The sequence below is a fragment of the Abrus precatorius genome, unplaced genomic scaffold (assembly GCF_003935025.1).
Source record: "Abrus precatorius isolate BTA unplaced genomic scaffold, Abrus_2018 Scaffold9, whole genome shotgun sequence".
Taxonomy (NCBI): Eukaryota; Viridiplantae; Streptophyta; class Magnoliopsida; order Fabales; family Fabaceae; genus Abrus; species Abrus precatorius.
Window position 1 is genome coordinate 6,623,993 of NW_020874439.1, and position 25,169 is coordinate 6,649,161.

A 25,169-nucleotide genomic window follows, 5' to 3' on the forward strand; every position below is an offset into this window, starting at 1 on the left:
TAAACATATATGTTACTACTTACTAGTGTGCAAAAGAAATTAGATACTATCATCATACAAATTTTTTCTATCTATTATCTAAGAAAATTATGAATTATAGTATTTAAAAAATATGAACCCAAGATACACACAATCCAACTTGCATTATGCAACACCAAGTCAATTTTAAGGAAGGAATTAGGTTCTTATGGCTTCCTGTAGGAAGATTTTGACCCTGTTATGATGGCCAAGATAATGCAATAACCACTCCAATAGATGCAATCACAGCAACAGAATTTAACAAAGTTGCCTCATCAGCTCAAGTATCTTTACTTGCAACTTAATGCAATAAAAGCAATAAAGAAAGAAAAAGAATTGATAGTGTGCATTATTTTAACAAATATGTTTGAAATTGTGCAATGAAAAACATAATAAACAAAACTTGAGCATATAAATAAAATATCAATTGATAAAGTAACAAAACTCCCCGTAACAAAGTGAATCTAAAAAGTGTTAGTTTTGCAAATGACAGAACATATTATCTTAAGTAATAAATAATTGAGCTTTTAATACAAATTTTATAATGTTTTTAATTTTAAAAAAATGATCTTTAATTTAATCTTATTAATATAATAGAATATTTATTATTAATAATTAAATATTCATTTATAAAAATTATTAAATTATATATTTTAATTTTTATTTAAAAATTATATATATTTTTTAATAATGCCAGTGCAAAGCCATAAAACTTATTAGCATTAAATATATTATTAGGATAATTTGTATTTATCTTTGAAACAAATGTACACTCCGAATAAGATCTCAGATTGACATCTTGATACACTAATTTACCGTAATAATGAATAGAGTAAACGATGACTCTGCCATGGGAATAGCGGCTTCTTGCTTGCTTGATAGAAGGGCTTCCATTCACCTATGCAGACTAAAAGTGCTCTCCGAACCGTGCCGGATAGTCACCCATCACACGGCTCTCAAACCCAACCTATGGTCAATCCTGGGAGACAAAGTCAAACTCAAAAACTAGTTAAAAGTATTTTATTGGTAAAACAAATAGGTGCAGTAATTGTCGAGTTACACGACGTTTACACTAAATCATAGAAGAGGGCATCCGTACCGTACGTTCCGTAAGGATAATTTGTGGGATGTGTGCGATTTGGCGACTAACAGCACTTGTCTCTGTTCGGCATTCTTCAAGTAAGAGGGAACAATCCACGACCTCAAAGATCTTTAAGTTGGTAAGACCACTCATTCCTTCGGGTAACGATGCCAATTCTGGGCAGTGTGAGATTGTGATATGCTGCAGCGATGAGAGGTTGCAAATCCAATCTGGCAAAGAATTTAGCCTTCTACACCAATACAAGTTGATTTTTCGCAGAGAACAGGGAAGGCAGTTGTTGTTGTCCAATTCCTCAAGTGTTTCACTTTCACATCCAATTTGGAGAGACTCGAGAGAAGTCAGATTTTGCATCCAACCCTCTGGTAAATTCATAGGACTAGAAATCGTCAATTGTTTGAGCATGGAAAGAGCAGCAGCAGAGGAAGATGAGTCAGCTGACCATGTTGACGCTGTTGTGTTTAGTGTTTCTATTAATGGCTCCGCACTGCATTCATACCAATCCAAATTCTTAACGTTTGGAAAAGTAGGCATGCGAGTCAACTGGGGACAACAAGAGGCTCTTAGTCGAGAAAGATGAGGAAATGAAAGAGGTAAGGAGAGATTAGGTGAATCAATATCATCTCCCCGCCTCTGCCATCCCCTGAGCTTGGGACAATCAAATAATGTGAGGCTCTCCAAGGAGGGGAAGAAAGTTACTGCAAAACCATCTTCATAACCATCTTCATATATGTAGTCCAATTCACGAAGACACTCTATCGCAAGTGACTTCAGGTAAGGGAGATGTTCCAAAGGTGGGAGACAGCTACAATTACCAAGCTCATAGAGAGTGATGCCAACAACATCTTTGAGGAGAGAAAACCATTCTGGGAAAAGCACACCTGGATACCACCTCACCTCCAATCGCTTAAGATTATGGGGGGGCTCAAGGTTTTCTAATAATTCTGAGCTGCCACTGTTATGGAAGTCTGTACGCGACCAATTTAGAGTCAAGGATTGAAGGAATTTTTTTCCTTTTAAATTTACTTCCTCTGATTCCAGAGCCACGTCTCTCACGCGATCGAGATGCTTGATTTCTAATTTGCCTCTTAGGTTCAAGTCTCTCAATTCATTTAGTGTTCCATATTTTGCTTCGCTATCTCCCACAACAAAGGTTGGTAAGGACTGCAGCGAGCACAATTTTCCCAACCCAGCTGCCATCCCACTCAAGGATTCATCATCAGCAATATCAAGATATCTTAAATGCTTAAATATTCCAGTTGAATCAAACAATTTGCAGAAGGAAGAAACTGCCACCCTCAAGGCGCGTAAGTATTTGAACTCTGCAATAACACACAAATATTCTTCCTCTACAATGTCATACGGCAAAATCAGAGTTCGCAGCCTGCTTGGATCTAATGATTTCAACAAATGAACGGCACCTGATTTCAATGACACGTGCATGGGACTACCTTCAACTTTTTTTGCCTTACTATCCAAGTAACAATAATCATTGCCAGCAACAAGCATTGCAAGATCATGCATTAAATCATGCATTTTGAAGCTAATGATCTCACCATATTCATCACTTCTTTTTGCGTCTTGAAAAAATGAGTTCATCAAAAACATCTTTACAAATTGATTACCTACATCTTCCATGCGCTGTTTTACAGTTGAACATTTAAGGTAATCCTGTGCCATCCATAACTCAATCAACTCATCCTTTAGAATTTCTGAATCCTTGGGATACAAAGAGCAGTAAGCAAAACATTGTCTCATTTCTGGCGACAAGATGTGGTAACTGAGTTTTAGAATGGGCATAATACTATCTTGCTCTTCACATAATTCCCAGAAGTCACCACGTAAAACATCTTCCCATTCACTTTCTTCATTTTGTCCTCGTAACAGGCCTCCTAGCGATTTAACCGCCAGGGGAACCCCATTACATCTTTTTGCTATTTCTTTCCCCACTGATTCTAGATTTTGATTCACTCCTCTGGAATCATCCTTAAATGCAATGTTCCTCAACAAATCCCAAGATTCTTCATCAGTCAAACCTTTCAAAGGATAGGAAAGGCTAGCAGTCATTGCCTCTGCTACATTTTCACTTCGAGTTGTCAATAAAATCTTACTATGGTGCGCACCACACATTAAGTACTTTCTCAATTCAGCCCATTTCTCATGTCTCTCATTCCAAATGTCATCCAGGACCAACAAATATTTCTTACCACTTATTTTTTGGTGAAGTTTTTTTTGCAAGTTGCCTAATGATAACTTGTCTTCAACTTGGTCACCAATAATTGATTCTAATATTTTCTTCAAAATAGTTTTCACATCAAAGTTATCAGAGACACACACCCACATTTGCATATCAAAAAATTTCTGCACTTCCAAGTCATTATACACCAATTGTGCAAGAGCTGTCTTCCCTAAACCACCAATGCCAACAATAGCAATCACAGAAACTTTTTCCTTTTCACATGCTTGTCTCAACAGACTAATAATCTCCTTTTTACAATCATCTCTCCCAATGATATCTGATTCTAACACAGAACTATCAGTTTCCCTCCATTCACTGTCAGTCTGCTTAACCACCATAGAACTTGGCCTTAAATTCAAATCCTTCGTTTCTTTTACTAGATCATCAAAACTTTCTCGTGTTTTTTTAATATCTTGAGTCATTTGAATGGGAGAATCAATTCGTTTTGAAGATGACCAATATTTAATTAACTTGTTTAGACCTTTTTGATGTACTGCATCTAATTTGTCTCTCTTAAATTGGAAAGCAAGGTCATCTAAGAAGTCATCTGCAGCATGAAGTGCTTCTTTGAAGTCAGATATCCAATTACGCACACGAACTTGTTCTTGCTTGTTGTCAGCATCAAGGAGCACATCATTGATAGATCCAATTGTCTTCTTAAGCGCTTCCAACTCTTTCATCACACCATACTCCTGTCCAAATTCAAGAAAATCTGGGGAAGCTAACCTGTGAATAAGATTTGATGCAACAGCAAATGGAACTGACTCAAACTTAGCCATCAGTGAAAAAGAAAATGATGAAGAAGGGTTGATATTGATATTCAACAAAGAGAGGAATGCAATGGGCAGAAAGAGTGAGGAAAGGAGCACAAATGTATAAAATGAAATGAATGATTACCAATCTCAAACTAGACATAACTTTTTCCAACTGTCACCGACATTTCAGAACGTTAATATTATTCCGTCAAATTATTTTTTCTTTCTGTTTTTCGGACCATACTATATTTATCTTTACACATTTAATTCATTTAAATTACATAAGATATCAATTCTTTATTTGATTTTTAGAACATTTATGTCACCCACACCTAACTCGACTACAAATATTCAATATAAACGCATAATTATAATCACTTATTCGACCTAGCTATCAATTGATTATAAACACACACATCAAACTGTGTTAAAAACTGAGATTAGAAAAATAAAATAAAATAAAATACAAACTAAACTGGAAACTAAACAAGTTATATGAAAGGAAAAAAAAAAAAACATGATTAACAGTGTGTTTGGTACCAAGTTTATGAGTTAGCAAACGCACTTAAACTTAACACAACTCAGAGTAAGAATCGAAATATACGCTAAATTCTATTAAAATCCAAGAAAATCTTCAGAAGCTAACCTGTGAATGAGGTTTGAAGCAACAGCAAATGGAACTGACTCAAATTTGGCCATCAGTGAAAGAGAAAGATGAACAAGGGTTGATACTGATATTCAAGGAGAGGAATGCAATTAATGTGTAAAATGAGGGAGTAAAAGAGCACAAATCAAATATAATGAAATGAATACTGTAAAGTAGGCCACTCCTGGTTCACGCGTTTGGTATAAAAAGCTATCTTAAAAAGAGCTTTTAGTTTTTAAAAATAAGATTAAGAGGAGAAAAAGAAAATAAAAAAAGTTTAGAGCATATAAACTCAAGACATTTATAAAACATCATTTTATAATCACAGACGTTATAGGAAACATCATTTCCAAATTCCCTACAGACTACTAAGATAAATTCTTTTTATTAAACAGCTCTAATTCAATCTATCAAACTTTAAAACTAGTTATTTTAAATATCTTTTATGATTTTTAAATATTTTAATATTTTAATTTCTATAATTTATCTAAATTATAATATCTATTACTTTGTTTAGTTAATACAATTTATTCTTGTTTCTATATATTTTTGTTTTTACGAATGTTAAATTACTGTAATATCATTTAATATTTTAAATATTTATATATATAAAAAAGCATTTCAAAAATCTAAATAATCTGTACAAATTATGAATACTATGGTTAAAAATGAAATTATGTCAAAGAATAACGTGTATATATATAATACAAATGTTGGAATCTAATTAAAATAAATAATAACGGAACCAATAATTTCAAATAATGAAAGTATATTTGTCAATTTTAAATTGTTACGCACTTTATTGGTATCATTCTTAGTCTCTTTGGGTTTTTATTTTGCCTGAATTGTAACTAAATTCGTGGGACTGAACTGAAGAGCTATATAAACTCATGACACTAAATATTAATAGGTATCGTATTAAAAACTTTCTCTTTCAGATTTAAATATTAATTGACACACCATAATATTACAACTAATTTTTCTGTATATTGCACGGTATTATTAAATTAAAATAATTTTTACTAATTAATTATAAATATATATTATACAACAATTTTGAAATTTAACAAATTTTTAAATTTTTAAAAGTTAAACATTATATTTACTTTTAAGAAATATTTTATTATATCAGGTAAATAAATAAATGTCAATTAAAATTGAATGATAATTTTTTCAAAAATTAATTTAATAATGAATTAATATAATAAAAACACCTAGCATAATAAAAAATAGAACCAAATTTTAAAAGTACAGTCATTTGAAAATTTTCTTAAAAACGTTCTTAAAATTTACACTCATGAATTATATATAAAAATTTATTATTAGATATTATTATAATGCATTTTAAAATGTTATCTAATACTATTATTTCATATACCTGATATTATTTAATTTTTTTAAGAATAAATTGTAATATTTTATCTAAGAGAATATTTTACCAATAATATTTAGTATCGCTTTAAAACTCTCCTAGCATAATATTATATTAAACATACCCTAAGTTTTCGTTTACACAACCAATTATTCAGGGTGTTAAATTTGGTAATTGTAGTAAATACTTGTCTATTATTCTAGTGATTATGTGAGATATACTAAATGATATTTAATTGAGTTAAATATCATATTATCAAATTATTGTGCTTAATTAATTGAGTTAAATAAAATATTTAATTGACAAATTACATTAAAATTTGTCAAATACTTAACTAATTACGAAAACATTATATTTTATATTAATTAAATTAATCTCATAGTTCTTATAATTTTTTATTAAATTCTTATAATTTAAAACTTTTAATTAAGTCCTTATCCTTTTAAGTTTTTGTAATTATATCCTTACACCATTATGTATCAATAACAAAACATAGTATTTTTACATAATTTGATAATTTATTTTTTATATATATTTTCATTTACTATACTTATCTTTCAAAAATATTTTTTCTTTAGATCATATTATTATTGGTAACATCTTTTACATTAATTTATCGTTCGAACATTTAAATTTTGCATCAACTTAATAAAGAAAATTATAAAGACTAACAAATTAATTTTTCTTTATATATTTAACTAATTTATTTTGTAAACTTTGTCAAATTATATTTTTACTATGATGATTAATTTGTGATAGTAATTAATAAATATAATCGATATTTTGTAAACAATGAATAATGTAATTTTATTCAATCCAATATTTATTTTGATTAATTTATTTAAATATTAAAGTCATTATTGTCTCGGCCGCCAATAATGAAACAAAACTAAAAAAGTTTCCACATTTGATGAAATCGTACAAGATGTAAATGACTTATAACTTTACCATATTTAAAGAGTAAAGTAAAATGCAAAAATATTTTAAAAAATTAGGACATTTATATGAAAATTAGACTATAGAGTAAATAAAACGCACTTAAACTTAATACAACTCAGAGTAAGAATCGAAATATAGGCTAAATTCTGTTGAAATCCAAGAAAATCTGCAGAAGCTAACCTGTGAATGAGGTTTGAAGCAACAGCAAATGGAACTGACTCAAACTTAGCCATCAGTGAAAGAGAACGATGAAGAAGAGTTGATACTGATATTCAAAGAGAGGAATGAAATCAATGTGTAAAAACAGGGAGGAAAATGAAGACTAGAAGTACGCCACTCGTGCTTCACGCGTTTGGTAAAAAAAAACTGAAGTACAACTTTATCATATTTTTCGTTTTCTTTCTTGATTCTTATGCATGTAATCATGTCATTATTTAAAATTAAAATATTTATCTTGAAACTGTTATTGAAGATATAAAATAATTTATAAAATTGACCTTTCATTTCACATTGTTAGTTGAATATGAAAACAAGAAAGAGTGGTTTGAAAACGATTAAGAAACAGCGTTAGAAGAGGGGTATATGGACTCAGGAATTAGGAGAGATCCACAAAAGCCAAAAAATGAAACGAATGATATAAAACGTAAATAAATAGATTATTTTACTGTCTCGATTTTAATATTAATTGTGGACTTAAGTGTCACTGTTTTGATAAAATAAAATTAAAATTAGATTAATGAATTATTCTGTTGAAGTTATTTCTTTTCTCTTTCTTTTTGTTACTAGTGTTAACTTAAGTGAAATGTCTTATTAATTCTTTTTAATTTAATTAGAGACACGTGAATTGTAATAGGTTGATAATTCTAAATTTAATTTAAATTTTATATTTATTTTTATTTTATGTTATAAAAGGTTAACTTAGGTAATCTATGTTAACCCTATACTTTTAAATTAGGATACTTGAGATGTGTTAACTTAGTTATATTAAAATTGTAGATAACTCTTTTTTTTTTTTTAAACTTTTTTTTATCCATTTTTAAGAATTATGTAACTTTGAGTTTGTAATTGCACCAGAAGACATGTAACAAAAAAAAAAAAAAAAACTAAATTATCAAGCTAAATTTATTTTTTTTATATTTATTTTTCTTTACTTGTCTCTTACTCATTTATTAACTTATTTATTTATATATTTGTTTGTTTAATATTTTAATAATTTTTATTCTTTTAATTTGTTTCAAAGGGGTAAAATAAATATTTTTTAAAGTTATTATAAATTTGCATAATTTACTCCTGGTATACACTTAAGATGGATGTATTAAGTGTGTTGTCGGATTACGTTTCTACCATTCTCTTAAAGTAAATCAACTCCTAAATTTGTAGACTACTTTCCTTTTTTAAAAGGGTTTTTAATTTTTTCTCACTTTCAATAAAATTCAAAGTAACTCCATTTTTTTAAACATAATTATTTCAAAATGCATAAATCTACAATGATTTTATTTGGTAGTTTTGTTTTAGTACACTTGTCATGTTTTACAATTTCATTAAAATAGAGTTTATATATTATTATTCAAAGTGTCTGCGTGTGTTTTGTCAAGTTACTCATGTTTGTTACTGATGGTAACTAAGTGTGGCTCCTACAGATCAAGAAGTTGAGATAAATTTTCAAGATTTTGAGTTTCGGACATTGTGATCTTCTGCAAAGTCTTAAAGGGTGCTTTTCCTCTTAGTGTGACCCTTCAAACTGTTTGCTAAAAGTTCCTCTTTTGGTATGCTTTCTAGATCTTTTCTATGATTTCATTTATGCCCATAAATTTTTGTTGTTAATTATTTGGCATGTGTTAATCAGGTGGATTTTTTTGTTTTTTAAATTGATTTTTCTCTTTGGACATCTTTTTTATTCTTTATTTCTTTGGTTGCCCTTGTTATGCTAGTTTTGATTACTGACTTAGTTGTATGAAACAAATGAGGTTCTATTCTGAATTTGGTACAAGTCTTTAGTTTCTATTCCTTCTACTGTGGTTCTAGGCCCCCTAGTCTCCATTTTTTCGGTTTTTATTTTTTATTAAAAAATATGTGATTTTCTTGAGTTTCTTCACATGCTTAATTGTTTTAATGACTGTGTTTAAGTATTTGCTTGTTGGGTTCCACAGTTACAATTCTTAGAGCTCTTCACTAAATCGTTCCCTCTGTCAGTTTCTACTTTCTAGAGCCAACAATCTGGACTGAGGAGATTTTTCTCTGTTCAAATTCCCTTCTTTTTTTTTCATTGAGGTTTGTCATAATGTTTAGTTCTTTATTTATTTAATTATTTTTTGTAAAACAGGTTATTTCTTTATTTAACTTTGATCTTCTTATTCTTGCTCCTGGTTTGTGTCTTTGTGATCTTGGGGACACTCTTAGAAATTGGAAGGTACAAGTTAGTTAAGATTTGGAAAGCAATAAGAATTAAAAAAAAAACAATTTATTAATAATTTTAATCCTTGAAAGACGAAATGAACAATAAAAAAGGAAAAAAAAAAAAAGAGAATTTAAAATTTTAAAAATAAGATTAAAATAGTAATTGTTTATTTTCTTAAATTTAAACTTAAGTTTAATTCAACTTTAAAAGTTAACACATAAGATTAGAATTGTCTCAGTCTTAGTTATTATAAACTTTATTTAAGCCATATGTGCGGTTGAGGTGATCAGATTTTAAGGCAAATGACAAAATTACTTCAAAAGAAAGGGTCCTTTGAAAGACATTCTTCGTTGTTAACTGAGTTTTACATGAATTTATTAAATTATTCAAATTCATTATTTGTTTAGGGAAACTCATAAAATTTACTTGATGATAAAAAATAAAATAAAATTTGAGTTTAAAATTGTATTATTTATCATTTCTAACTGAAGAAGAAGAATGATCTGACATAAGACCTCAAAGATGATATGGACCCATGACTTCCTTTTCTCTATAACTGTAATTTTGTGTAAAATGACTTCAATCTAGATTCCAGGGTAGCTAAACTGCTAATATATAGGGTCTGCCACCTGCATTATTTGCATTTGGTGTGAACACTAATTCTTTGCATGTTATGCATAAACTTTTAGGCACTATTCATGTTTTCCCCCATTAATAATTTTTTGTATGAAAATTTTCGTTTTAATTATTGGACATATTAATTGCTGAACTAAAGAAAATGAGCCTTCTATAGGCAAATTCATTCCAAACTAAAAAGTTTAAACAGCATTAGTTGCTGAGAATGTATATGGATCTGTCTAATTTATTAGTTTTATATTTTTAGTTCTGTTTTCATAAACTCTATTTTTATTAAGTGTGTTTTATTACTTTCAATATAGTTTTATATTTATGAGAATGGATAGATATAGGAAAAATACTTACACATGCACCAAGATATTAATTTATTATATATACCAATTTTTCTTGGTTATTTTTTGAACAAGAGAGCTTTTAGGATTTATATTTTTCTTTTATATCTAAAATTATTATTTTTATTCACTTATATATTATTGTTTAAATTTCAAATCATGCCAAATAACTTAGACATAAAGAATATATTTCACGTAGTTAATATATCCATATTATATACAGAGTTATTTATATTTAATATTGAATATATATAAATTGTATGTGTTAATTACATATTTTAATTGTTATTTGAAATGACTACATATGATCAAGATGTTTTAAAAGAATATTTGATTAAAATTAAATAGTACAAATCTAGTCTCAATAGAAGCTTTATTTTTAAAATCTTTTAAAATTGATTGAGAAATTTGAGATGATCCTTATGAGATTACTGTAACAAAGAAGACACTTCATGTTATTTTAAAAAATAGTTTAAATTGCTCTAATAAGTGTTGTTATACTCCCCTCTTTACCTTTAAAATTTAACTGAATTACAAAACTAATAAAACTAGTTTAAGTTAGTTGAGTTTCATAATTTTTAAAAACATATTATTATATAACAATTTTATCCTTAATTAATACCATTAAACCTATTACTATTTTTCCTCTTTAGTCTAAATTTCAAATTGAATATATTTAAATTATATGTATTAAATACATATTTTAATTGTTAATTTAAATGACTACACATGATCAAGACTCTACGCAAAAAATTAGCTTATGAAGCGCCAACTTAGATAGCGATTAGTAAAAATCACTTTATATAAAATACTAAGAGAGCGGTTTCGCCCTAACCGCTCTCCAAATTGAACTTCTTAGAGCGGTTCTAAAGCAACCACTCTCTAAATACTAAGAGAGCCTTGAATGGATGGACTGATAAGAGCTTCACAGACTTGCTTAGTTTATTACATGAGATGCTACCAGAGGGTAATTTGCTACCAAAGAAAACATATAATGTTAAACAAGAACTTGCTTCCATTGGATTGACCCATGAAAAGATACATGTTTGTCTTAATGAATGCATTTTGTTCTGAAATGAGTATGCATTACTAAGTCAATGTCCAAAGTGTAAGGTATCACGATACCTAAAGAAAGAATCAACTGTTGCGAAGGTCATGTGGTATTTTCTAATAATACCCAGATTAAGACATATATTTCGCAGTGCAGAAAATACAAAGCAGATGACTTGGCATGCTAAAGGCAGAATTAGAGATGGAAAGCTTAGGCATCTAGCAGATTCTCTGCAATGAAAAAAATTTGATGACGAATATGAAGAGTTTGCAACTGAAATAAGGAATATACATTTTGCATTAGCAACCGATAGAATGAATCCCCATGGCATGCAAAGTAGCACCAATAGTACATGGCCCGTGATTTTAATAATGTATAACTTACCTCCATGGCTTTGCAGAAGTGAAAATATATGATGCTTTCTTTGTTAATCTCTGGTCCTAAACAACCTGGAAATGACATTAATGTGAACTTGTCTCCTTTAATTGAAGATTTAAAGTTGTTGTGGGATAATGACATAGAAGTATATGAGGGATTTAGAGATGAATATTTCACGGTGAAAGTAATGTTGTATAGAACAATTAATGATTTTCTTGCATATGGAAATCTTTCTGGTTACAACATAAAAGGTCAATGTGCATGTCCAATATGTAAGGAAAAAACAGATTATACAAGACTAGAGCACTGTCACAAGAATGTTTTCGTGGGACATCGTAGGTGGTTAGCACGAAATCATCCTTTCAGAAAAATGAAAAAAGCTTTTAATGAAAGTTGTGAAGAACGATGATGTCCTTATTTGAAAAGTGGAGAAGAGATCTTTGATAAGGTTAAGCATATAAGAACAACATTAGGAAAACCTTTTGCCAAACAAATTGCAACTGTAGGTTGGAAGAATATGTCAATTTTCTTTCAATTACTCTACTGGAAATCTTTATATATAAGAACTTTGTTGATGTTATGCATGTTGAAAAAAATGTTTGTAAAAATGTGATTGGTACATTATTGAACATCGTGGAAAAAAAGAAAGATGGTATCAATGCAAGACTTGACTTAGTAAAGCTGGGAATACAATCCGATTTGGCTCTAATGAAGAAAGGAAAGTGGATGTTTTTACCGTCAACAGCATGTACCCTGTCTAAAAATGAGAAACTTGCTTTAGATGAAACTCTTCATTCAGTTAAGGTTATAGAGGGGTATTCATCAAACATTAAAAGTCTTGTATCATTTAAGGAACTAAAGTTAAAAGGATTGAAGTCTCATGATTGTCATATCTTAATGGAGAATTTAATTACTATTGCTATACGGTCTATTCTACCCAAAAAGACTCGCGAGACAATCACGAAGTTGTGTTTCTTTTTCAAGGAAATATGTAGCAAAGTGATTGATCTTGGGAGATTAGCAGCTTTGCAAAACCAAATAGCTGAAACTTTATAAGAGCTTGAAATGTATTTTTTACCGTCATTCTTTGATATCATGGTTCATTTGACCATTCACTTAGTGGAAGAGACAAAATTGTGTGGCCCTACATATATGCGATGGATGTATCCCGTTGAAAGATATATGAAGATTTTAAAAGGGTATGTTAAGAATAGAAGTAGACCAGAGGGTTGTATTGTTGAACGATATTTAGTGGAAGAAGCAGTTAAATTTTGAAATGAATACCCGTCAAATGTTCAATCATGATATTCCAAAATCACGTCACACAGGAAGGACTTTAGGGGAAGGTACCAGTGGTTGTCAACAAATAGAAGTCCCTAGACTGTAATGGGATCAAGCATACTTGTATGTATTACAAAACACCCCTAAAATAAACCTTATATAAGCATGCATAAAGATATTCTGAAGTGTAGAAATCCTAATAGAGGTGAGAATTGGATAACAAAAGAACATAACCGGCGATTCATTAGATGATTACAAGAGCATGTTTATGAACAGTTGATATAGAAGATTAATTCTGTTTCAGAAAAGATTCGATGGTTGTCAAAAGGTCCTTGTATTGATGCTTTTTCATACACTTCTTACTTAGTCAATGGGTTTACATTTTACATATCTCCAGTGCAAAGGATAGAAATCTAATATATGCGAATATGTCATACTTTGGAGTCATTGAACACATATGGGAGTTGGACTACAGTAAGTTTCGACTAGCTGTGTTTGGATGCAAGTGGGTGGACAACAACAGTGGGGTTCGAATTGACGATTTAGGCTTTATAAGGGTCAATTTTAAAAAGATGGGTTACCAAGATGATTCGTTTATTCTTGCATCACAGACTCAACAGTGTTTTTCATCCCACATCCTGTTGACAAGTCATGGTCAATTGTGTTGCTGTCGACTAAAGTAAATGCTTTCACCGATAGAGAATTAACGTAAGAAGAAATTAATGTGGAGGACAATCCCTTGAGAAGTGTTGAACACATGTCAATTGCAGATACATTGACAGATGACGAAAATTTTTATGCAAGACATGATCATTAAGAGAGTATTTGGTTAAATCCACCATTTCATTCCATAAAAGGTCATAACAAACTCAGTAAGGCTTGAAAAAAAGAAAAAGGTGCATCTATTACTAAGATGGCGTTAAGGACGCGGTATGGTCTCTATGAGTACTTGGTGATGCCGTGCGGAGTGACCAATGCTCCTATAGTGTTCATGGATTACATGAACAGGATCTTCCATGAGTTTTTGGATAAGTTTGTGGTGGTGTTCATTGATGACATCCTAATTTATTCGAATACTCAGGAAGAGCATGCCGAGCACTGGAGAATTATTTTGCAAATTCTAAGAGAGAGGCAATTGTATGAAAAATTCTCTAAGTATGAATTCTGGCTGTTAAAGATTCAGTTTCTAGGGCATGTAGTGTTGAATGAGGGAATCATGGTAGACCTTGCAAAAGTAGAAGCAGTAGCTGGGTGGCCAAGGCTGACAAATGTGACTAAGGTGCGCAGTTTGCTAGGACTAGCGGGCTATTATAGAAAGTTCAAAGAGAGATTTTCTAAGATAGCCTTGCCCTTAACGAATGTGACCCGCAAGAGAAAGGAATTTAAATGGACCAAAGGGCGTGAAGCTAGTTTCTTGGAGCTGAAAATAAAGTTGACTTCAACACCTGTGTTAGTTCTACACGACCCGAAGCAGAAGTCTAACATGTATTGTGATGCGTCTGGGTAGGGACTTAGGTATGTTCTAATGCAAGATGGGCGAGTAGTTGCCTATGTTTCAAGGTAGTTGCGTCCTCATAAAGTCAACTATTTGACTCACGACTTGGAGTTAGCTGCGGTGGTTTTTGCTCTTAAGGTATGGAAACACTACCTGTATGGAGCAAGGTTTGAAGTGTTCAGTGACCACAAGAGTTTGAAGTATCTATTTGATTAGAGGGAGCTGAACATACGGCAGAGGAGACGGATGAAATTCCTCAAGGACTATGATTTCACATTGTCTTACCACTCTGGCAAGGCAAATGTGGTGGCTGACGCTTTGAACCGGAAATCATTACATGTGGCAGCAATAATGGTGAAAGAAATGGAGTTAATTGAGGAATTTCGGGACATAAATCTGGCTATGGAGGTAAGGCCGAGGAGTTTGTACCTTGGGACAACAACGATTAATAATAACTTCTTGATATATGTTCGAGATACGCAATAGGGAGATGCTTTTCTGCAAGATATGATGAGGCAGAAGAATAAGGGAAAGAATTTGGAGTTCTACTATGATGAGAAATGGGTGATTAAGTTTCGGAACCAAGTGTGCATTCTCCAAGTAGATGAGTTGAAGTAAATGATATTGGAAGAAGCGCATAAGAGTAGAATGAGTTTCCACTTTGGTGCGACCGGGATGTATTAGAATCTCTGAAAGAGCTTTTGGTGGAATGAGATGAAGAGGGATGTGGCTGAATACGTGGCTAGATGCCTAAATTGCCAGAAGACGAAGATAGAGCACCAGTGTCCACCTGAGTTGTTGCACCCATTGAAGATCCTTGAGTGGAAGTGAGACAACATTTCCATGGACTTTGAGAATCTCATTTCTCATATCTCTCTTCGAAATTTCTTCTATTCTCTCACTTTCAAGTCCTCTTTCACCGATTAAATTGCCTCCAAAGCAGTTTGGGAGCGAGATTGAAGGTTGGATTTATGTTTGGGGCACTTGGAGGTAAGTTTTGTGGTTAGGGTTTAGGTTTCTTAACCCCATTCTTTGTTTTCATGGTTCTGTTTGAGTTCTCATAGAAATTTTTCATGTATTTAGAACAAAACCTATGTGGGGGACGATTCTAGTGTTGATTCATGTTGTGGATCTTCGATTTGAGATAAGGGGGGACTTTACCCTATCTTCTTATGTTTGATTTCCATTTATTCTGATATATATATTTATGTGGCTGAGATAGAGGGTAGGAAACATGTGTTTTGATGAAAATTTTTGTATGTTTGAATGCCATGTGATTTGTGATGAGTTAGTCGAACCATTGTGAGTGATTAGGTATTATGAAATGTCATTGATTGGTGATTTAATAAATGTAAGTGAATATGGGCCTGTGTCATGTACTGTGAGTATGGGCTTGAGTGCTGTGTAATGTGAATGAATGTGGGCCTGAGTGCAATATGCAAATATGAGTATTGTGTGTAGTTGAAATGTGTGTGAATGTGGACTTGAGTGCGGTATGAAAATCTTTGCATCAAAAGTAATGAATTTTGTCTTTGAAAAATTCCGGAGCCAATAATTCTAAATGGGTTTATATAAAATATGAATTTGACAAAGTGTAGTAATATTTTGATATTTGCTTCTAATCGATAAGCTTATAATGGAGTTAGCACACAATGCCAATTGATGCAAGCACAGATGCTTGAGCTAAGCCAAGTTCAGTGAATTCTATTGCCGTGGGTGCTAGGGGTAGCATCTGCCTTGAGGAAGCCCTAAGCACCAAATTGTTTGATAATTCACCTAATGCTTGCTTAACATTAGAAGGACTACCAAGTGTTCAAATAATTTTTTTTATTAAAATTTATTTTTCTAGATAATAGATAAATGAAATTTGTAACGTCTTTACTTTCTTTATTCAATATAGATTCAAATTTATAACGAGGAATGAAAAAAAAAAGTGAATTTCTTTCATATTAAAAGCTTAAAAAATTGAAAAAAAATAAAAACTTTCATTTCTATTATTCAATTTGTGAAAACTCAAAGATATTCAAAACTTTTTAAAATGAAATAGTTTTGAAATTTCAATTTATCAATAGAGTAAAAATTAATATTTTTGTCTTCACAATTTACTTAATTCATATTATATACATATAGATAGAGCTGTCAAAACGGGCAGCCTGACCCGACTCGACCCAACCCGATACGAGTAACAGGCTCAAACGGGTCAGACTTAATTAGCCCAAGGTAAAAATGGACTTATATTTTTATTGCCTAAGCCTTACCTTATGCAGGCTACGGACTTTTATGAGCCGGCCCGACAACTCAAATAAGTTTTTTCTTTTTCTTATTTTTGTAACATGTCATTTTTTTTTTTACTGTTTTTATAACAACAAATCATTATTTTTATTTTTGTTTTTAGTATTTGGAACAGGCCATTTTAAGCTATTTTTGCAAGAGCTTAATAAATCACTCTTTTTTTTTTTGTCAAATTTTTATATTAGACCATTTATTTATTTATTTATTAAATGTAAAAAGCTACTAGTTTCTTTTTTTTAATTGCTTTTGTAACAGCCAATTCTTTATTTTTATACACACAATAAATCCACAAAAATATAAATAAGTTCATAATTAAACAATTTTTTTACGACAAAAATTTCATACACATAAAAAGTTCACAAAAATATAAAACAAGTTCACAAAGATTAAAAAAGTTCATCAAAGATTTAAATATCAAAATTTAAGAACATGAAACTTCTTGAGAAAGCTTAGAATCATCAAGAGTAATAGTCTCTTTTCCATTAACATATATTTTAAGATTTTGAAACTAAAATATATTCCCTTCCAAACTCCTTAAAACTCAGAATTTAATCTCAATATATATATACGGGCTGTCCGAACCCGCATGGGCCAACCCGGTTAAAGCCCTATCGGGTACCGGGCTTATTTGGACCAGGCCAAAATAGCTCAAGGTAATTTTGAGTCTTATTTTTTATAGCTCAAACTCGCCTATTTAAAAGGTTCTTTTGGCCCAATCTATCGGGCCAACCCATTTTGCTGGCTCTACATATAGACTTAAAACATAAATAACATTGTTTCTTACAAAGTAAAATAATGTAAACTAGAATCAAAATAAATAACTTCCAAAATTACAAACACTTCAAATTACTGGTTACAACAAAATTTAACTAAGTATTAAAAATTCTAGAATTGACAGTAAAACATTTACACATCAATTTCAAATATAAACTTTATAAAGCATTAGAATCTTTAGAATAATTTAAATCCTAACAGAGTAATCTTTCCTACCACTTCACCGAGGATATGATCTTAGAACAGATCAACTTTCTTTTAATTGCTTCAATTTCACTTCCTGAAAATAATTAGTAAAGATGAGTATCATCCGCCTTACTAAATCCTTTATTTTATAAATGAATCAAATAATACATAAAATATTATTTAATACAAAATATATCAAAATAGTATTAGCTCATTTACTATATTAATAAATTTACAACATATCAAATATCATAACAATCACATCATTAATATTTCAAGACATACATTAAGATCACGTCATTTCATAAATCCTTACATATTCTATACTCTCAGTATATTTCTATAACTATCTATACATATTTTAGTCAGTTTTTTATGACATATTTTCTAAATAATTCTCAAATATTCACCTCCATTTCTTTTCATCACTTTTCTCATGATAGTACAATTTTTACTCATTTTCTTTCTCATTATAATACAGATTCATCATACTATGTCATTCAAGTGCAGTTAAATCATTAATAAATCATTTACATCAATTCTCTTTTATCATAACATGAATTCAACATTTTCAAATAAGCATAAACTTTCAAGCAAAGACCCAAAATCACTGCAACATATCATTTGATACTTCACATTTTAATATCTCTCATGCAAGTTTCTCAAAATACCAAATGTCATACAATCAATTTCACATCATTCAATCAATACAATATCTTGAAAGTCAAATATCTTTAGACTTAACCCAATCGTGCAATTTTAAAAATACATATTATCAAAGATCACACTTTCTTAGTTTTTATAAAAATAATTTATTGTAGAGTTTAGCATCTTTTAATTTTCATTTTCCAACACACATACACACACACACATAATATATATATATATATATATATATATATATATATATATATATATATATATATAATAACATCTTTATGAAAATATCCTTAAAAACTCATTCTTAAACCATATCATAGGTTTTCCATACACAATCTATTTTTGACCATATGATTTCAAGAAAAATTTATATTTTTGTTATTTGAAATGAGGTAGTTTGAGTTTTCTAAGCCAAGATGTATAAATGAGACTCAGGGTTTAGGATCAACTCTCTTTACTTGAAAATGGGTCTCTGAGACTATATTCTTCGTGAAATCTAGAGAAAAATGCAACGTTATGACAGGAAATACTACCTAAAGACCAATATTTTTTTTCTAACATCACATAGTAGAGTACTTTATAAAATAAGAGAATAAAGAAACACGAGCAAGATTAAAGAGTTAAGCTCCAGAAACTTACTTAAATCTTGAATAGAATAGACGTTTGAGTTCAGATCTGAGAGATATTTGGAGTTTGGGAAGGTTTTCTCTAAAAAAAAAGAAGTAAAAGAACATAGAGCGAAATGAGAATGATTTCCTACTTTGAGATATGGGCTTTTAGAAGCTCAAAATTACTTAAATACTCATTTTTCTCGTGAATTCTCGCTTAAACGAGAAAATCATATAAAAATTATTACTTTTTTATTGATATTTTCACTTGAGTGAGCATATTTTCATTTGAGAAAAAAAGGCCCAAAAGCAACCATTTTCTGTCACAAATTTTCACTTGAACTACAGATTTCTTGCTTGAGCGATAGTACATGTGAAAAAATCTTATCCATTTTTGCTTAAGCGGAAATTTTAGCTCAAGCTAAAACTACATTTTCAATTTTTATTTTTTTTAGGCCTTCCATTTTTTAAACAAGAAAATGCAGTTTAAAAATGTAGCGTGCTAACAAAATTTATATGAAAGCAAATTTTAATTTCGTTGTCACATTAAAATACTTGAGTTAGATGCATTAATGTGTATATCAAAAGGTCCAATACCTCGTAAATGAGGTGTTTTTCTTGACCATAGCACTACTTTTCAACAACTTATAAGTTGTATGAATAAACTTAGTGTTGTTATGTAAATATGTTATTTCTATGTTAAAGAAATTATATACTAATTCTCACACCAATTTTTTCTACATATTATCTAAGAACACTATGAAATTATAGTATTTAAAAAATATGAACTCGGAGCAAACACAATCCAACTTGCATTGCATAAGCACCAAGTCAATTTAAAGAAAGAAGTTGGATTCTTATGGCTTCTTCAAGAAAGATGTTGCTCCCGTTATAATGGCCAAGATAAGGTCATAAATAACTCCAATAGATGCAATCACAGTAACAAAATTCAAAGAAACTGCTTCGTCAGTTCAAGTATCTTTAGTTGCTTATATCTAACTAGTTAATCTATTTCAGACAACTTATGCAATAAAAGCAAGATAAACAAAACTTAAGCATGTAGACAAAATATCAATTGATACAGTAACAAAACTTCCCTAAACAAAGTGAATTTTGAAATGTTGTTTTGCAAATAATAAAATATATTAAGTTATAAAATAATTGATCTTCTAACATAAATTTTATAATTAATTTTTAATTTTTATGAAATTCTCTTTAATTTAATTTTATTAATATAATAGAACATTTATTATTAATAATTACATATTTATTTATAAAATTTATTAAATTATATAATATTTTTTATTTAAATTATCTATTTTTTAATAATACCAGTGCAAAGAAAAAAATACTTATTAGCATTAAATATACGATGGTTAATATCAATTTCAACACAAACTCAGATATTATTTAACAATTAAAAATTAATATTATTAGAATAATTTCTAATTACCGTTACCGTAAAACAAAAACAAACTGTTTTTCAAAAGAAAAAGAAAAAGAAAAAAGAGGGGGGAGGGGCATTAGTACCTTTACGACCATCATTCATGAAGGATAACTTCTGGGATGTGTGCAATTTGGCGACTAACAGCACTTGTCTCTCTTTGGCATTCTTTAAGTAAGAGGAAACTATTATCAACCTCAAAAGTCTTTAAGTTGGTAAGACGACTCATTCCTTCGGGCAGAGATGCCAAATCTCGGCAGTATGAGATTGTGATCTCCTGAAGAGATGAGAGGTTGCAAATCCAATCTGGCAAAGCCTTTAGCCTTTTACACCAACATATGTTGATTTTTCGCAGGGCCGGAAGGCAGTTGGTGTTGTACTTAAACCCAGGTTCAAATTCTTCAAGTGTTTCACTGTCACACCATTGAATTGTAAGAAACTCGAGTGAAGTCCGATTTTGCATCCAACCCTGTGGTAAATTCATAGGATCAGAAATCGTCAATTCTTTGAGCATGGAAAGAGGAGCAGCTGAGGAAGATGAGTCAACTGAAAATGTTGGCGTTGTGTTTAGTGTTTCTGTTAATGGCTCCGCACTACATTGACACCATTTTAAATCCTTAAGATTTGGAAAAGTAGGCATGCAAGTCAACTGTGGACAGTCATAGACGCCTAGTTGAGAAAGATGAGGAAATGAAAGAGGTAAAGAGAGATTACGAGAATCATTGATATCATCTCTCAGCCTCCGCCATCCCCTGAGATTAGAGCACCACACTAATTTGAGGCTCTCCAAAGAGGGGAAAAAGTTTACTCCAAAACCATCTTCAGGAAGATATATGTATTCCAATTCATCAAAATAGCTTATCTCAAGTGACTTCAGCGACGGGAGACGTTCCAACGGTGGGAGACAGCGGCATTTACGAACATAAAAGAGAGTGATGTGAACAACATTTGTGAGGAGAGAAAGCCAATTTGGGAAACGCACGCCTGGATAAAAGTTCACCTGCAATCGCTCAAGATTATGGTGGGGCTGAAGGTTTTCTAATAACTGTGAGCTGTCACCGTTGAAGGTGTCTTCATCCGACCAATCCAGAGTCAAGGATCGAAGGAACTTTTTCTCTTTTAAATTTACATGCTGTGATTCCAGAGCCACGTCTCTCACACGGTTGAGATGATTAATTCTTAATTCGCCCCTTATGTGGTTTAAGTCTTTCAATTCATTTAGTGTGCCATATTTTGTTTCTTTGCTATCTCCCACAACAAAGTCTGGTAAGAATTGCAGCGACCACAATTTTCCCAACCCAACTGACATCCCATCCCAGGAGCGATAACCAAAAATACGAAGATATCTTAAATGCTTCAATTTTGCAATTGAATTAGACAATTTGCAAAAAGAAAAATCTGATATCTCTAAGACGTGCAAGTATTTCAAATTTGCAACAAAAGACACTTCCTCCTCTTCAAAATTGCAATTACATGGCAACATCAAAGTTCGCAGTCTGCTTGCATTCAATGAATCCAATAAATGAATGGCCCCCGTCTCCAAAGCTACGTGCATGGGACTACCTTCAACCTTTTCCGCCTTACTATCCAAGTAACAGAAATCATTGCCAGCAACAAGCCTTGCAAGATCATGCATTAAATCATGCATTTTGAAACTAATGATCTCGCCGTGTTCATCACTTTCAGCCTCTTGAAAAAATGAGTTCATAAAAAAAATCTTTACAAATTGGTTACCAATGTCTTCCATCTCCATGTGGTGTTTTTCAGCTGAACATTCAAGGTAACCCTGTGCCACCCATAACTGAATCAACTCATTCTTTGGAATTCTTGAATCCTTGGGATATAAAGAGCAGTAAGCAAAACATTGTCTCATTTCTGGCGACAAGTTGTGGTAACTGAGTTTTAGAATTGGCATGATACTATCTTGCTTTTCACATAATTTCCAGAAGCCACCACGTAAAACATTCTCCCATTCTTTTTCTTGAGTTTGTTCTCGTAACAGGCCTCCCAGCGTTTTAACTGCCAGTGGAACCCCTTTACAATTCTTAGCTATTTCTTTTCCCATTGATTCTAGATTTTGATTTACTCCTTTAGAATCACCTTCAAATGCAATGTTCTTCAACAAACTCCAAGATTCCTCATCAGTCAAACCTTTCAAGGGATAGGAAGTGCTAGCGGTCATTGCATTTGCTACATTTTTACTTCGAGTTGTCATTAAAATCTTGCTACCTTGAGCGCCACACATTAGGTACTTTCTCAATTCAGCCCACTTGTCATGTCTCTCATTCCAAATGTCATCTAGGACCAACAAATATTTCTTGCCACTTATTTTTTGGTGAAGTTTTCTTTGCAAGTTGCCTAATGATAACTTGTCTTCAACTTGGTCACCCGTAATTGATCCTAGTATTTCCTTCAGAATAGTTTTCACATCAAAGTTATCAGAGACACACACCCACATTTGCATTTCAAAAGAGTTCTGCACTTCCAAGTCATTATACACCAACTGAGCAAGAGTTGTCTTCCCTAAACCACCAATGCCAACAATAGCAATCACAGAAACTTTTTGGTTTTCATGTGGTTGTCTCAACAGACTAATAGTCTAAGTAAATGTTGACCTATCTAGGAATTTAATTCTATTTTAGCCAAGAATAAGCTATTGAATGGTGAACCTTAGGTTAAAACCCAGAACAGGATAATGGAGTGAATCTCTCCATTGATTAATGAGTACTTAGAATACTGTAATGAGACGTGTGTAATATAAAATTATTTATGTTTGGGATAACTGTTAAAATATGACTATACAATATGTTGAGACTGATTGAAAAGTGTTATGACAAATGTATTTAAATGTTTACTATATAATGTTGTTGGAATTGTGGTAGGCAAATGTGTCGAGTGGTAGGCAAATATGCCGAGTTGTAGGTTCCTTTCGGAATACTAATGTCGTAATGCCAGTTGGAATTGAGTTATACACTACAACAAAAACGAGCTTTTGAAGCGCTAACTTAGACAGCGGTTAGTATGAATCGCTTTATAATAATATATTTAGAGAGCAGTTAGCATTGAACCGCTCTCTAAGGAATACTTCTAAGAGAGGTTAATATTGAACTGCTCTCTACTATACACTTCTGAGAGCAGTTGATAGAGAACCGCTCTCTAATATATACTTCTGAGAGCGGTTCATTAGAAATCGCTCTCTAATGTATACTTCTGAGAGCGGTTCCTTGTTAACCGCTCTCTAAAGTCACACACTTCTGAGAGTAGTTCTTTATCAATCGCTCTCTAAAGTTTTTTTTTCTATCTTATAAATGAAGCGCGCTCTCAAATCTCTTCGTCTTGCTAACAAAGTTGTTCACTTTTATATCTGTAAGTTCTCTTCGTCTTCTTCATCTTTTATGCGCTAACAAAGTTGTTCTCTGTCTCTTTCACTGTAGGTTCTCTTTGTCTTTTTTGCGTTAAAAAAGTTAGTTTCTTTTACATCTGTTGCTACCTTTCTAATTGTTCTCTATATTATCTCTTTCTTTCTTTTTTCCTCTATTAACTGTAAACCATCCCGCTAATTTGTTCTCTTTTTTCTGCTTAATAGTGTTGCAGATGTGGATTGTTTGGATAATACAACGTACAAACTCAAGAAGTTTCACTTTTTATTTGTGATAAAAATGAAGAAAGTTTGAGCATAACAATAAATTAATTTTGGTTTGAAATAGAAAACTTACGAAGAAAGAAAATTCAAATTCCAGATTCATGGTATATTTTAAATGACATTCACTTTGTGAGAGCGGTTCCACATAGAACCAATTTTTAATATCAATATTTAAGAGCGGTTGTTTAACTGCTCTCTTAAGTGCAACATATTAGATAGCGAGAAATTTTAGAGCAGTTCTAAACGCTTTCTAAATTAAAATGGAACCACTCTGACATCTCCATTTTGGTGTAGTGATAGTAGTTATTATTGAGGTTGATATTATTGTCGTAGTTGTCGGTACTCAGTGTGTTAATAAAAAGAGTTGTATTGATAAGTAAAAGTTTGGAAAAATTGCTGAATAATAAGTTGTTCACATATTTATGTTGGACCATTGGAAGCAGTTCTTCCCTCTCCAGTAAAAGAAGTATTTGAAATATTCAAAAATAGATATGCTCCCAACAGATAACCCGAAGTGGATCAAAGGAAAATAAAATAGACTGAAAGGGAAATAGGCAGTAGTAGGACTACTAAATAAAATGCAGAATGTAAAGTGCAGAAAATTAAAGTAGTAAATTTAAAACATAAGAAACTAGAACGGCGGTAGAACCATCACAGATCTAGTAGAGGGAGAAGGGAAGAAAGCCGGACGACGGTAGTCCGAACAGAACCGGCTAAGAGGGAGAAGAGAGAAAATAAGATTGAAACAACAAACTTTTATTAAAAGATCTCAAAGAGGGAAGGCTTACAGAGGATTGTATCTCTCAGAGCTTCTCTCTCTAATATCTCTCTAAGATTGCTAAATGAAAGGGTACCTCACAATATGGACGAGGCCTCCTTATAAAGAAAAAATTAAGATACTATTTGTATAGTTCCGGTAAGTA

The 25,169-nt window shown here is 31.3% G+C and overlaps 2 protein-coding genes across 2 annotated transcripts; both read right to left on the minus strand.

Annotated features, from left to right (window-relative positions):
- Positions 1-736: 736 nt before the first annotated feature.
- LOC113849069 (putative disease resistance protein RGA3) lies at positions 737-7,359 on the minus strand. Its single transcript, XM_027478662.1, has 3 exons — positions 7,249-7,359; positions 1,118-4,082; positions 737-997 (listed from the first exon to the last, which is right to left on the minus strand). Exons 1-3 carry the CDS (start codon positions 7,299-7,301, stop codon positions 992-994), a joined length of 3,024 nt encoding a protein of 1,007 aa, XP_027334463.1. The 5' UTR covers positions 7,302-7,359; the 3' UTR covers positions 737-991.
- A 13,341-nt stretch (positions 7,360-20,700) lies between these two features.
- LOC113850682 (putative disease resistance protein RGA3) lies at positions 20,701-23,317 on the minus strand. Its single transcript, XM_027481246.1, has 3 exons — positions 23,286-23,317; positions 22,338-23,194; positions 20,701-22,292 (listed from the first exon to the last, which is right to left on the minus strand). Exons 1-3 carry the CDS (start codon positions 23,315-23,317, stop codon positions 20,701-20,703), a joined length of 2,481 nt encoding a protein of 826 aa, XP_027337047.1.
- Positions 23,318-25,169: the final 1,852 nt, after the last annotated feature.

What these genes read in the sequence shown, in the direction of transcription:
- LOC113850682 (XM_027481246.1), bottom strand. Translation starts at nt 23,317, where the DNA reads ATGGAGAGATTCACTCCATTATCCTGTTCTGG. An exon ending in ACTCCATTATCCTGTTCTGG is followed by an intron (nt 23,195 to 23,285) that starts GTTTTAACCTAA and finishes TTAGACTATTAG; the next exon opens with TCTGTTGAGACAACCACATG. An exon ending in CATGGAGATGGAAGACATTG is followed by an intron (nt 22,293 to 22,337) that starts GTAACCAATTTG and finishes CATTTTTTCAAG; the next exon opens with AGGCTGAAAGTGATGAACAC.
- LOC113849069 (XM_027478662.1), bottom strand. Translation starts at nt 7,301, where the DNA reads ATGGCTAAGTTTGAGTCAGTTCCATTTGCTGTTGCTTCAAACCTCATT. An exon ending in GCTTCAAACCTCATTCACAG is followed by an intron (nt 4,083 to 7,248) that starts GTTAGCTTCTGC and finishes TCTTATTCACAG; the next exon opens with GTTAGCTTCCCCAGATTTTC.